This window comes from Oikopleura dioica, chromosome 1, assembly GCF_907165135.1.
Source record: "Oikopleura dioica chromosome 1, OKI2018_I68_1.0, whole genome shotgun sequence".
Classification (NCBI taxonomy): Eukaryota; Metazoa; Chordata; class Appendicularia; order Copelata; family Oikopleuridae; genus Oikopleura; species Oikopleura dioica.
The window spans coordinates 10,128,706-10,139,627 of NC_137291.1; the positions used below are offsets into that span (position 1 = coordinate 10,128,706).

A 10,922-nucleotide genomic window follows, 5' to 3' on the forward strand; every position below is an offset into this window, starting at 1 on the left:
TAAATAATGACAGTTGAACCAGAAAAAGGCTGGCTGTTCTTTTCAACTTTCTTCAGCTTTTTGAACTGACCATTTTTCGTTTTTAGAAGAGAATGCAGCACGACGAATTGATCTGGTCGAATATTGGAAACAAAGTAAATTTAAAGATATATGATTCACATGAGAACGTCTCTTTCAGAATTTTTGTGCGTTCAAAGCGTCTGCAAGAACCCAAGGGACGTCCAAGTTCTGTAGAAATGAATACAATCTTACTGGTAAGCTATTTTAGGGCATTTTTCTAAAGATAAAATGGGCCTTTTTGTTCTTATTCTCCCCCAAATGAACCCATACGATATTTTTCGACGAGTGGAATTTCCTTTTTCGACGTATTTTGTCAAAATTCTTGTCGACTTTTTATAGACTTGATCTTTAACTTTATTGTTTTTCACTCCTCCTGAGCGATTTTTGTTTCTAGGTATCTGCGCCCGACAGACCTGTCCTTTGGCGAACAGCCAGTACGCAACGATCAAGGAAGAGAATGGCGTCTGCTATCTTTACCAGAAGACGATTGAGGTAATTTTGTTGCGGTGGACCGATTGAACCGGGATTCTAGCGCGCCGCGTTTCCAGCCAGATTGTGGGAGAAGACCAAATTGAGCCGCAACTACAAAACAGGTACAGACGAACCGACCCCTAACCTCGGCCTTGTTGGACCAGTTATGTATATAATCAATTGTTTCATATTCGACCCACATTTATCTGGAAAATTCTAGCGCTCGAGCAAATCGACGAAAAGCTAATCTACTGGCCTTGGTTCTTGCGCCACAAGTGCAAGCAGCGATTCACGAAAATCTTTCAATACCTGATCCGAATGCGAAAACTGGTGTTGAAGGGAGACAAGGAAATCGTACCGCTAAGTCGGAAACAAGAGAAGAGAGACACGAGGTTATTGCTGAGCACGATCCTCATTTACAGCTCCCCTTTGGGAGTTTTGACTTTTATCACACAGATGATTTTCAATTTTTTAAATAAACAATTCAGACGAGAGAAGAAAGCGCTGGTTGCAGCTCAGCTCGAGACTGCAATCGAAAAGGAACTGCTTGATCGACTGAAGAAAGGAACGTACAACGATATTTACAACTTCAACAATGCCAGCTTCGATAAAATATTGAAAGAAGGCGAAGAGAAAGAAGATGAAGACGAGAGCGAGGACGATTCAGACGTCGGCGAGACGACTTTTGTTGAAGACTTTTCCGACTTTGAAAGTGTTAGTAAATGAGTATTGTTTTCCAACAAACTTAGAATATTTTCCTTACTGTTGAATTCAGGACGAAGAGCAAGATATTGAAGATTTGGAGCTAGAGCAAGAAACAGAAATCGAAGCACCAGCCAGAAAACGAAAGCATTTGAAGATCATGAAGGAGAAAGAAATCGAATTAGCTGGACCAAGCAAGAGAAAACTCAAAAATTGACTGTGAAAAGACTGAAAGATTGTGGACTACTTTTTTGATCATTTAATCATGAACAAGCCATCTTAGAGGAAAAAATTGAACGGAAATTTTTATTTAGAAAAAATGGAAAGAAATAACGATGGGATGGAAGTTGTGATGCAGCATCATGAACGACTCGAAATTCCAGAGGGCTTTTATTTGGAAACGATTTGCCACTCGGATTGGGTGATTCCAGAGCGATATACGGATCTTCAAAACGTCGGATCTGGTGCTTACGGATCAGTCTGCTCTGCGAGAGACAATGAAAATGATGCCGTAAGAGCTCAATATGCCATCATTTTCTCTTGACTTTCTCATTTGTAGAGCGTTGCTGTTAAGAAGCTGGCCCGGCCCTTCCAATCCGATATTCACGCGAAAAGAACGTATCGAGAACTTCGTCTTTTGAAGCACTTTCGCCACGAGAATGTTATTTCGATGCTAGACGTCTTTACGCCAAATGATTCATTCGAGAGCTTTCACGACATTTACTTCGTCACTCACTTGATGGGCGCTGACTTGAACAACATCATCAGGACGCAGAGGCTGACGGACGAACATGTCCAGTTTTTAACCTACCAGGTTTGCGCTGGCGTTTACTTTTGGACATACCGACTGTCTAAAACGCATTTTATCAGATTCTTCGAGCGCTGAAGTACATCCACTCGGCTGGAATCATCCATCGAGATCTCAAACCTTCCAACATCGCTGTCAACGAAGACTGCGAGTTGCGGATTCTCGATTTCGGGTAATTTCGTGTCTCGATTCAAGAGGTTGAAATAATATATTTTTTAGCTTGGCAAGACACGCGAATGAACAAATGACAGGTTATGTCGCGACAAGATGGTACCGGGCGCCAGAAATTATGCTCAACTGGGTTCGTATTTGTCTCTTTCAGACGAACCAACGACGTTAAACACTGTATAGATGCGATACACGACGACAGTAGACGTCTGGAGCTGCGGTTGCATCATGGCCGAGCTACTTACTGGTAGAACGCTCTTCCCCGGTAATTACTTTAAAAGTAGTAACTTTGTCTTCCCAGACAGTTATCAAAGTGGCCTTAAAGTGTTCATGAATTTATAATTCGAACTAGGTGACGATCATATTGATCAGCTAAAGAGAATAATGGATCTGTCGGGGACGCCGGGACCCGAACTTTTGGCGAAAATTCAATCCGTACACGCGCAAAACTACATCAAGACTCTCGAAAAGCGACGGCCCAAGGACTTTAGCGAAGTTTTTCGACCATGCTCTCCTTTGGTACGTATAGGAAAAAACAAATTAATGCTCTTTCGAATGTAAGGACTAATTTATATTTTATGTTGAAAAAAAGACTTCTTGATTAAATTGGCATCGGCCTCTTTTTCTTGTACTTTTGGGAGATTTTACGTCGCAAGAGGAAAAAAGGGAATGATCGTCGGAATTATTGATGATGAATTATTTAGGCTATTGATCTTCTACGACGCATGCTGGAACTTGATCCAGATAAAAGAATTACAGCTGAAGAAGCATTAGAACACGAGTACTTTTCTGAATACCACGACCCAGATGACGAGCCTACAGGTATTGATTATCCTAATTTTCTATTATTTTGTCAAATCATATTTGACAATCATTGATTTTGTTCCAATAACGCATAATCCCGACTGTTGAATGTTGCCGAAAGTTTACTAATCGGCTTTACATTTGGATTTACCAATTCTCAGACCGATTCGTTGATCCTGACTTGGGTAAAAAGCTTTGTGGAGAGCGCTCATTTTCGCTAGGAAAAGAGATAGAAATTGAATTTTGGAAAAGAGCTTCGATTTCAACTTTCACGGGAAATCGAAGACCTATCAAAGATTTCTATCATTTCCCGAACTTTCTCATGCGTCGCTTTTTGCCGCTTTTTGATAAATCGCCGCTCTGTTTAACTTCAGAGCTTTATTAATTCTCCCCAGAGCGGATTCCCAAGAGACTGCGTAACAATTAATTTAACCCGACAGAAATCTGAGCTTCTCTCTCCAATATTGAGCATATTAACTCCCCTTCTTTTACTTATTTTTCTGCTTCTAGCGGACAAGTTCGAGGACGTCTACGAGAATCAGAATCTGACTGTCGAGCAGCTGAGACAATTGACTTGGGAAGAGTTGAAGAGCTTCGAGCCGCCGGCATTAGAAGAAGTCGGCCAGTTCTGAGCACGCAGAGAATAGACTTCCTACAGTTGCTCCTATTTTCTTTTTATGCAATTTCAGATCAGGTCTCAGGTAATTTTTGTTTGTCTTCCTTTTTAGTTTTCAGTTCCCAGACCTGATTGTACCTTGTCTTTATTTTCCATGTAAATAACTATTAGTTCCTACTACAACTATTATTGATAATCAAATTCAGTTCTGCCTTGAAAAATTGAGTAATTCAGTTTTATGATCTTATCATTTTGCTTCTATCTTTATTTATGAAACAATCTTCACTTCACCTGAATACATGCATTGTGAGCTTTTTATTTATACACATTACTTATCCACTTTGATTCTGCAAAAAGTACCCTCCCCGAACCTGGAGCCTGAAATCCTTCTTTTTTCAACTTCTCAAAAAGATTACCTCTATTATCCTATTAACATAGTAGGATCATTCATTTGGCTTCCGTTTTTTTTTCTTTTCTGTTTGTCCTTATTTTTCGAATTTTGAGCGTAAATTCTGAAATTCTTCTTTTTAAATTTACTCCTTGTTGTTTTCAGAGAGATATAAACTTGCTGATGGAGCTGGATCTCAATCAGGTTCAAGAAGCTCTCAAATTAGACAATAATGATGAGGATGCCTCGATGAGTGCCTACGAGACCCACCATGTGAAATACGGCCTGTGGACAGTGCCACAGAGATACCGCGATTTAAAACAGCTCGGCTGTGGGGCTTACGCGCAAGTCTGCTCGGCTTTCGACCGGAAATACAACAAAGTAAGCATCAGACTGTAAGCTTACGATGTCGAGCATTGATTTATTAGTGTGTGGCGATGAAAAAGCTGACAAGGCCATTGAAAACGGTTGATTATGCCCGCAGAGCCCTACGAGAGCTGAAATTAATGAAGCACTTTTGCCATGAGAATATAATTTCAATAATTGATGTCTTTACGCCACTTGCTTATGGACCAGAAGACATGGAAGAGGAAAGGTCCTTATTTATATTTTTACAAAAAATGATACGAAAAGATTCAAGTTTGAGTTTCAGGAGCTAATTGCCTCATTCAAATTAATAATTTTCTCCAGGATTTTAATTGAAATAAAAAATGACCCAATCAAAGATATACTTCGTGGTGAAAAAAGCCGACGGAACCCTGGACCAAGCGATCAAAACTGCAAATCAAAACAACACAAAGTTCGACGAGGAAACGATACAGTTCCTAGTTTACCAAATGGTGCGCGCTCTGAAGCATATCCACTCAGCCAATGTCATGCATCGTGACTTGAAACCGGACAATATTGGTGTGTTAGAGAAGGACGGCATAATTCAGATTCTCGATTTTGGGTAACCGCTTTGTATGAATTTTAGATTTGGATCCTTTCAGATTGGCGCGCCATGTAGATGATTATATGTCCGGCTATGTGATGGCTAGGTGGTACAGAGCACCAGAGATAATCCTGAGATGGATGCGCTACAACGAAAAAGCGGACATCTGGAGCCTCGCATGCATCTTCTCGGAGATGATGACCGGCAAACCGCTCTTTCCGGTCGACTGTTGGCAAAAGCTCTTAGATGAGATAATAAACCTGTGTGGGACGCCGAACGATAAGTTTATTGACAAAATAGAAGGCGAAAATATAAGGAAATGCATTCGTGGCTTCACAAAAGTAGAGAAGAAGGATTTAAGAATCATACACACTGGTTTCTCCGACCAAGTAAGCCCCCCTTTGAAGCCCGTTTTTCTATTCATGTTCTTTCAGGCAATAGACTTGATCGAGAAAATGTTGAAAATTGACCCCGACGAACGAATTTCTGTAGAAGAAGCAATCAAGCACCCGTTCTTTGGGGACCTGCGCGATCCACCAAACGAGCCCACCGCCACTCCCTTCGTAGACAATTCAGAAGGCCACAATCTTACCATCGCTGATCTTCGCAATCAAATCTGGACGGAAATCCACACCTTTGAACCTCGACCTCTTCAAAGCATTTACCCCGAAGATTTCTACTCATCCGATGACGAGGAAATAGAACAATAACATCAAGAAATCGACGGATCCCTTTCGCAACGTTTGAAAATTTTCAATATTTCGCTCAATTTTTAACTGATACGATGATTCTTTATTATTATACTTACTTTTAATCGTGTAATTTATTACCTTAAGATAGCTACTGTGAAATTATTCCGAACCTAACAGATAACGAGCCACATATGAGGGAGGTTGTAATATATGACGCTTTAGAATGCCGGTGAAAAGGGATGACGCCGAGGCTGCTCTGGCAATCCTGAACCGGCTTCAGACTGAATCTGAAAAGGGTAAACATCTGGATTCGTCCTGTCTTTCTTCAATTACGTTTCAGACTCTCCTGTAGCACTAGCTGCTACTCGTGTTGCAAATATCTTCCAGTCACGCCTTTACAATGCCTTGCTAGATATTCAGGAGTACTACGAACTCCATCTGAACAACAAAGACACCCCACAACAGGTAGTTATCTCCCCATCGCTCGTTCAGGCAATTTTTCAGGACCCCGAATTCGACATCTTCAGAATAACGCTGGAAAAGAGCGAATCTGGCTTAGGATTTTCTATTACAGGCGGTATCGACTCTCCAGTTGACACTGGCGACATTCATATTTATATTTCTAAAATCATTCCCGGCGGAGCTGCTGAACAACGTAAGTACCGCTTCCTCAATTGTACGGTAGCGCTAATCCACTTTATTTAGAAGGACAACTAAGACCTGGCGATGCTGTGCTGGCTATCAACAACATTGATTGCCGTACGGTTACTCACGGAACATGTGTTGGTGAGTAAATACAACCGCTTTTTGAAGTGGTGCTATTTTTACATCTCGCCAATTAGGCAACATCTTACGCCCCGTATTTATCCAATTTTAGACATTCTACGGAGCTCAGGATCATCAGTAGAACTTTCAATCGGCCGCAGAAGGCCACAACTAAGCTCAACTCTGCTCCCCAAACCAGAGCTCCTTCAATCGTCCTCTGAGAACATCCTGGCAAGCTCAAACTCAACGATTAACGATGCTACGACGGAGCTGATAACAGTCAAGCTCCAAAAGAGCAAGACAGGCCTTGGCTTCTCGATCGCTGGCGGCGTGGGAAACCAACATATCGAAGGAAATGACGGGATTTTCATCACCAAGATCATCCCCGGCGGCGCTGCCGCTCAAGAAGGCAGGCTGCAAGCGGGCGATCGAATTATGTTCGTAGGAAAGGTCAGAAAATTTAGACGAGACATACAGAGGGACATTTTTTATATGCACCGCTGTCTTTCAAAGTTTTTTGGTAAATGAATGATAATTGATTTATTGCACAAGAAAAATTGCACGAAAGTATTGCACATATGGAGTAAAGCATTGCATCTTGGTTTGATTGCACATGTTCTTTCTTCATTAGTATTGCACTTCAAAATTGCGGAAATTCAATAACTGCACTATAATTGATATTGCACATTTAATTTTCTTAAAAGGCTCAAAGCACGAGTAATTATTTTATAGAATATGTCACTAGTCACGCTTATGATCCTTCCCTGATGCATCATTATCAACGGGCACAGAGATAGAAGATCTTTTCAGTCGAATGATCCAACATTTCGCGAAAGCCAGAGGACTCATCAACTCGGAGCATTCTGAATAAAATAAACATTACATTAACTGAAAGCTCTCTTTTCTTAATGATCTGCATTCCGATTTGCCTGGGTAAGGGCAAAAAGTGCCACGTGGCATTGTCGAGAGGAGGAAGTCGAAAACACGGTCTAGAATGATTCATAAATTCTGACCTCGATAAAGACAACAATTCGCTAGCGCGTGTCTCTCACGAACAAGCGGTTGCCTTTCTGACCAATACCGGACCAACGGTTTTGATCAAACTTATCAGGGAAACACCCGTACAAGTCGAATCCTCAGACGATCACGTTCTTCCAAGTGCTACCTCAAGTTCCATCTCGTTGACGGAAAACCTCGCCTCGAGTAAAGGGAACATTCTCGACGTTTCGCGAGTGTCCGACTTTGGAATCCCTGCTGGATCAGCTGCTGATTCCGCAATCAAACATGGCTGTGCCGTCTATGACGGAACACAGGGTAGAAATCACATGCCCAGAACAGGTAAAAATCTCGCAAAACGCGAAAATTTTTCATCTGGCAATCATCGATCCTGAAAAGGAGGCTATCAAGTGCGCTTCTTTGATATTTTTAAGTGACACTAAAACGAGGAAAAAGTGGTTTTGGCTTCAACATCGTCGGCGGAGAAGCGGAAATCGATCCCGAGTGGAACGACTCTCCACCAGGAATCTTTGTTTCTTTTGGTAAGAGCGCGATGTTTTGTTGTATCGGCCGTGTCAACTTTTGTTTCAGTCCTCGCAGGAGGTCCAGCTGACAGCTCCAAGTCGTTACAAAAGGGAGATCGAATTCTCACGGTCAACAGTAACAGCATAGAATACGCGTCGCATCAGGAAGCTGCACTTATTCTGCGCAATTCTGGTGATACTGTGGAACTTGTTGTTCAACATGAGGTAAAGATCTCTTTCTAAAGCAAGACTCGAATTAATTAAAGCAAAAGAAGGTCGCATTCCATTTTGTAGCTCCAGAAAGCCTAACCCTAACTCTCCGAATGAATATCTATTTATGTCTTTTTCAAGCCCGAGAACTTCGCTAAATTCGAGCACCGAATGCATGACTTGAGGCAACAGATGCTGAGCGCCAGTATAGGCGGAGGGCTACAGACTTCCTCGAAGAAAGAAATGACAGTGCGCGCATTGTTCGACTACACAGCTGTTCGCGACTCTGGGCTGCCTTCCAAAGGGCTCAGCTTTCGCTTCGGAGATATTATCCATGTCACGAATGCGTCTGACAAAGAGTGGTGGCAGGCAAAGTGAGTATAACTATGGCAGCAAGACCACTACAGTCAGCATTTTCTTTTGAACCTATTGAGATTTTCAAGGAAGCAATAAAACAACGTTAACAATTTCCCTTCAGTCTGATGGGAAAGCCAGCTGAGCAGGGCTGTATACCGTCAAAGGCGCGCGTTGAAAGAAAAGAAAAACTACGAATGAAGCAAGTCAAATTTCGTCGCCCAGGTCAGCCAAACGGCGAAGTTAGAAAAAGTCGCGGCCGGCTGAATGTTCGAGTCAATGCTCTTTCCTCGAAGTTGAATCTGATGAAGTCAAAGGAGAACATCTGTAGGGAGGAAACTCACAGCAGTTCTAGCGATGATGAATTCGAAATGGGCGATGACTGGGTCCTATCATATGAGCCGGTGAAGCAAGTTGAAGTTGAATATCCAAGGCCAATCGTGATCTTTGGCCCGTTGAAGGAAAAAATGTCCGACGAGCTAATAAAGCTTGACGCATCGAAATACCAACAAGGTTTTTATTTTTTATCAAATGGGATTATGGGAATTATCCAAATTTTAGCGATTCCGCATACGACCCGTCCAAAACGAAATTGCGAAGTGGAAGGTCGAGATTACTACTTTATCTCAAAAGCAGATATGACCACTCAAATCGAGAACCGCGAATTCATCGAGGCCGGTCAATTCAGCGATAACCTCTACGGAACGAGTATAAAGGCCGTGATGGATGTTGCTCAAACGAATAAGCACTGTATCTTGGATGTTTCCGGTATGTAACATGCTATATTGATCCTTGCTTGAGAAAACGTCGTAAACATGAAATTAGGCGGCGCTTTGCGGCGGCTCTCCGATGCACAACTTCCGGCAATTGCAATCTACATCAAACCACGCTCTGTTGAAACTTTAATGGAGTCTAACAAAAGATTATCCGAACAGGCGGCGCTTCAAATAATCCAACAGTGTCAGCGACTCGAAGCGGATTACGCCGAACAATTCACTGCCGTGATTCAAGCCGAAGGTAATCGTTTGCCCTTCAGAAGCGTTCGGATTTCCGTAATGATAACCCAAGGGATCAGTCTGTCGAACGTGGCTCTAGAACTCTGATAAACTCTCGTAATTTCCGAATTTGATGAAAAATTTTTGATTAATTCGGTTTATTCGGAAGCTATAAGCTTTTGAGATTAATAAGGGTACCCTCTTAAAATGAACGATATAAGGGCTAGCCTGCTGAGGTCATTAATTATGAGCTCGCTCGATATTCTGTAACCCCTCATTGAGAATCTCTTTTACTAAGCCGGGGTGCTAAGCGCCCATCGAGTTAACACGAGAACGCGAATTTACAGTATTGAAAGAAACTGTCGTTGAATGCTGCTGATAATGCTCAATTTTAGACGGAGAAGAGCACGTTCGCGAGCAGGTGCTCGAAATCGTCGAATCCTTGAGCGGTACCTCGCACTGGCTGCCGACAGGCGATAAGCTCTGACCCTCTGCTGCGTACTAAGAAAACTTTTAATTTGAACAGCAAAAATCTAAACTCTATCATTGCCTTCCAATGCCTCTTAATTCTCTACTTCCACATACTTCCTTAATCCTCGTTTTTAAACAAGCTGTACATATGTTTATTTTCTTCTTCGTTCTTTCAATGATTTCAAACCTAGTTTACTAAGAATCGCAATATCAAAAGAAAACTTCGTTCCAACTTCTATCGCTCGAGTTCAACTTGTATCTTTTACTTTTGACCTATTGAAAAATCCGGACGCCCAAAACAAGAATCAATTTATACCATATCAACGATCAAATAAAACTCTTATCAAAACGAGCTTATATTTCCAAAACGAAAGCTCATCAGGCCGACCACTCTGACGTTATTCCTTTTTCTAGTAGGAAATTCTACAGTAGCACTAAACTTCAGAAAAGAGAAGGTCCTGGAGCAAGGTGTCTTTGTTGAGCGCCTCTCTTGGGATTGAATTTATTTCTTTCTTGGCACGTTTTTTGATCCTAGTCGAGACTCTTTTCAAGACTTCAAGTGCTCTCCAAAGCCGTATTGTTAACAGGGCTCAGAATACTACGAATGCAGGCAAACTGGCAACAGTTTTTTAAACTAGAACTATCTTGATGATCCTATTAGATACAAATTGTCGAAATCCTTAATCAAAATCCAAGCTTATTAGTAATAAGTTATTACCTTTCAAACAACAAAAAATACTGCAAGATGACTTCCGCACTGTACCTTGTATCCCTCAAACATGACCAATGGGTTGGAAAAGAACCCTGCAACAAAATATAATCCTGACGATGCCGGTGATCATCCCCTTTTCACGCGAGAGTGATCCTTTCTCGCGGGAAATAAATATTCCCCGGGAACATCTGATCGTCACGGGCATCTGACGGTGCACCTGTCTATGTCTGGTGCAAGAAATATTTGTTTACGAGT

At 41.8% G+C, this 10,922-nt stretch overlaps 4 protein-coding genes across 4 annotated transcripts; all 4 read left to right on the plus strand.

Annotated features, from left to right (window-relative positions):
* Positions 1-40: 40 nt before the first annotated feature.
* LOC145700383 (protein MAK16 homolog A-like) lies at positions 41-1,520 on the plus strand. Its single transcript, XM_081777646.1, has 7 exons — positions 41-134; positions 179-254; positions 455-552; positions 593-653; positions 752-923; positions 1,020-1,245; positions 1,307-1,520. Exons 1-7 carry the CDS (start codon positions 93-95, stop codon positions 1,448-1,450), a joined length of 819 nt encoding a protein of 272 aa, XP_081633772.1. The 5' UTR covers positions 41-92; the 3' UTR covers positions 1,451-1,520.
* A 31-nt stretch (positions 1,521-1,551) lies between these two features.
* LOC145700356 (mitogen-activated protein kinase 14-like) lies at positions 1,552-4,155 on the plus strand. The gene is made up of 8 exons (XM_081777614.1): positions 1,552-1,744; positions 1,793-2,047; positions 2,104-2,213; positions 2,261-2,342; positions 2,393-2,474; positions 2,562-2,728; positions 2,914-3,031; positions 3,524-4,155. Exons 1-8 carry the CDS (start codon positions 1,553-1,555, stop codon positions 3,643-3,645), a joined length of 1,128 nt encoding a protein of 375 aa, XP_081633740.1. The 5' UTR covers position 1,552; the 3' UTR covers positions 3,646-4,155.
* A 24-nt stretch (positions 4,156-4,179) lies between these two features.
* Positions 4,180-5,832, plus strand: LOC145700347 (mitogen-activated protein kinase 14-like). The gene is made up of 5 exons (XM_081777601.1): positions 4,180-4,398; positions 4,446-4,605; positions 4,741-4,966; positions 5,007-5,337; positions 5,383-5,832. Exons 1-5 carry the CDS (start codon positions 4,201-4,203, stop codon positions 5,656-5,658), a joined length of 1,191 nt encoding a protein of 396 aa, XP_081633727.1. The 5' UTR covers positions 4,180-4,200; the 3' UTR covers positions 5,659-5,832.
* Positions 5,833-5,863: 31 nt separating this feature from the next.
* On the plus strand, positions 5,864-10,772 carry LOC145712018 (disks large homolog 4-like). The gene is made up of 13 exons (XM_081789709.1): positions 5,864-5,936; positions 5,981-6,105; positions 6,145-6,295; positions 6,346-6,426; positions 6,518-6,840; positions 7,419-7,743; positions 7,836-7,943; positions 7,993-8,150; positions 8,277-8,509; positions 8,614-9,002; positions 9,051-9,257; positions 9,315-9,506; positions 9,880-10,772. The coding sequence occupies exons 1-13, from the start codon at positions 5,864-5,866 to the stop codon at positions 9,969-9,971; spliced, it is 2,457 nt and encodes an 818-aa protein (XP_081645835.1). The 3' UTR covers positions 9,972-10,772.
* Positions 10,773-10,922: the final 150 nt, after the last annotated feature.

Excerpts from the sequence above, each read along its gene's own strand:
- LOC145700383 (XM_081777646.1), top strand. The coding sequence starts at position 93 with ATGCAGCACGACGAATTGATCTGGTCGAATATTGGAAACAAA. Across the intron at positions 553-592 it reads TTTACCAGAAGACGATTGAG|CGCGCCGCGTTTCCAGCCAG; the intron begins GTAATTTTGTTG and ends CCGGGATTCTAG. Across the intron at positions 1,246-1,306 it reads ACTTTTCCGACTTTGAAAGT|GACGAAGAGCAAGATATTGA; the intron begins GTTAGTAAATGA and ends TGTTGAATTCAG.
- LOC145700356 (XM_081777614.1), top strand. The coding sequence starts at position 1,553 with ATGGAAAGAAATAACGATGGGATGGAAGTTGTGATGCAGCATCATGAA. Across the intron at positions 2,048-2,103 it reads TCCAGTTTTTAACCTACCAG|ATTCTTCGAGCGCTGAAGTA; the intron begins GTTTGCGCTGGC and ends GCATTTTATCAG. Across the intron at positions 2,343-2,392 it reads CAGAAATTATGCTCAACTGG|ATGCGATACACGACGACAGT; the intron begins GTTCGTATTTGT and ends AACACTGTATAG.
- LOC145700347 (XM_081777601.1), top strand. The coding sequence starts at position 4,201 with ATGGAGCTGGATCTCAATCAGGTTCAAGAAGCTCTCAAATTAGACAAT. Across the intron at positions 4,967-5,006 it reads ATTCAGATTCTCGATTTTGG|ATTGGCGCGCCATGTAGATG; the intron begins GTAACCGCTTTG and ends GGATCCTTTCAG. Across the intron at positions 5,338-5,382 it reads ACACTGGTTTCTCCGACCAA|GCAATAGACTTGATCGAGAA; the intron begins GTAAGCCCCCCT and ends ATGTTCTTTCAG.
- LOC145712018 (XM_081789709.1), top strand. The coding sequence starts at position 5,864 with ATGCCGGTGAAAAGGGATGACGCCGAGGCTGCTCTGGCAATCCTGAAC. Across the intron at positions 6,296-6,345 it reads CGGCGGAGCTGCTGAACAAC|AAGGACAACTAAGACCTGGC; the intron begins GTAAGTACCGCT and ends CACTTTATTTAG. Across the intron at positions 7,744-7,835 it reads AAATCACATGCCCAGAACAG|TGACACTAAAACGAGGAAAA; the intron begins GTAAAAATCTCG and ends GATATTTTTAAG.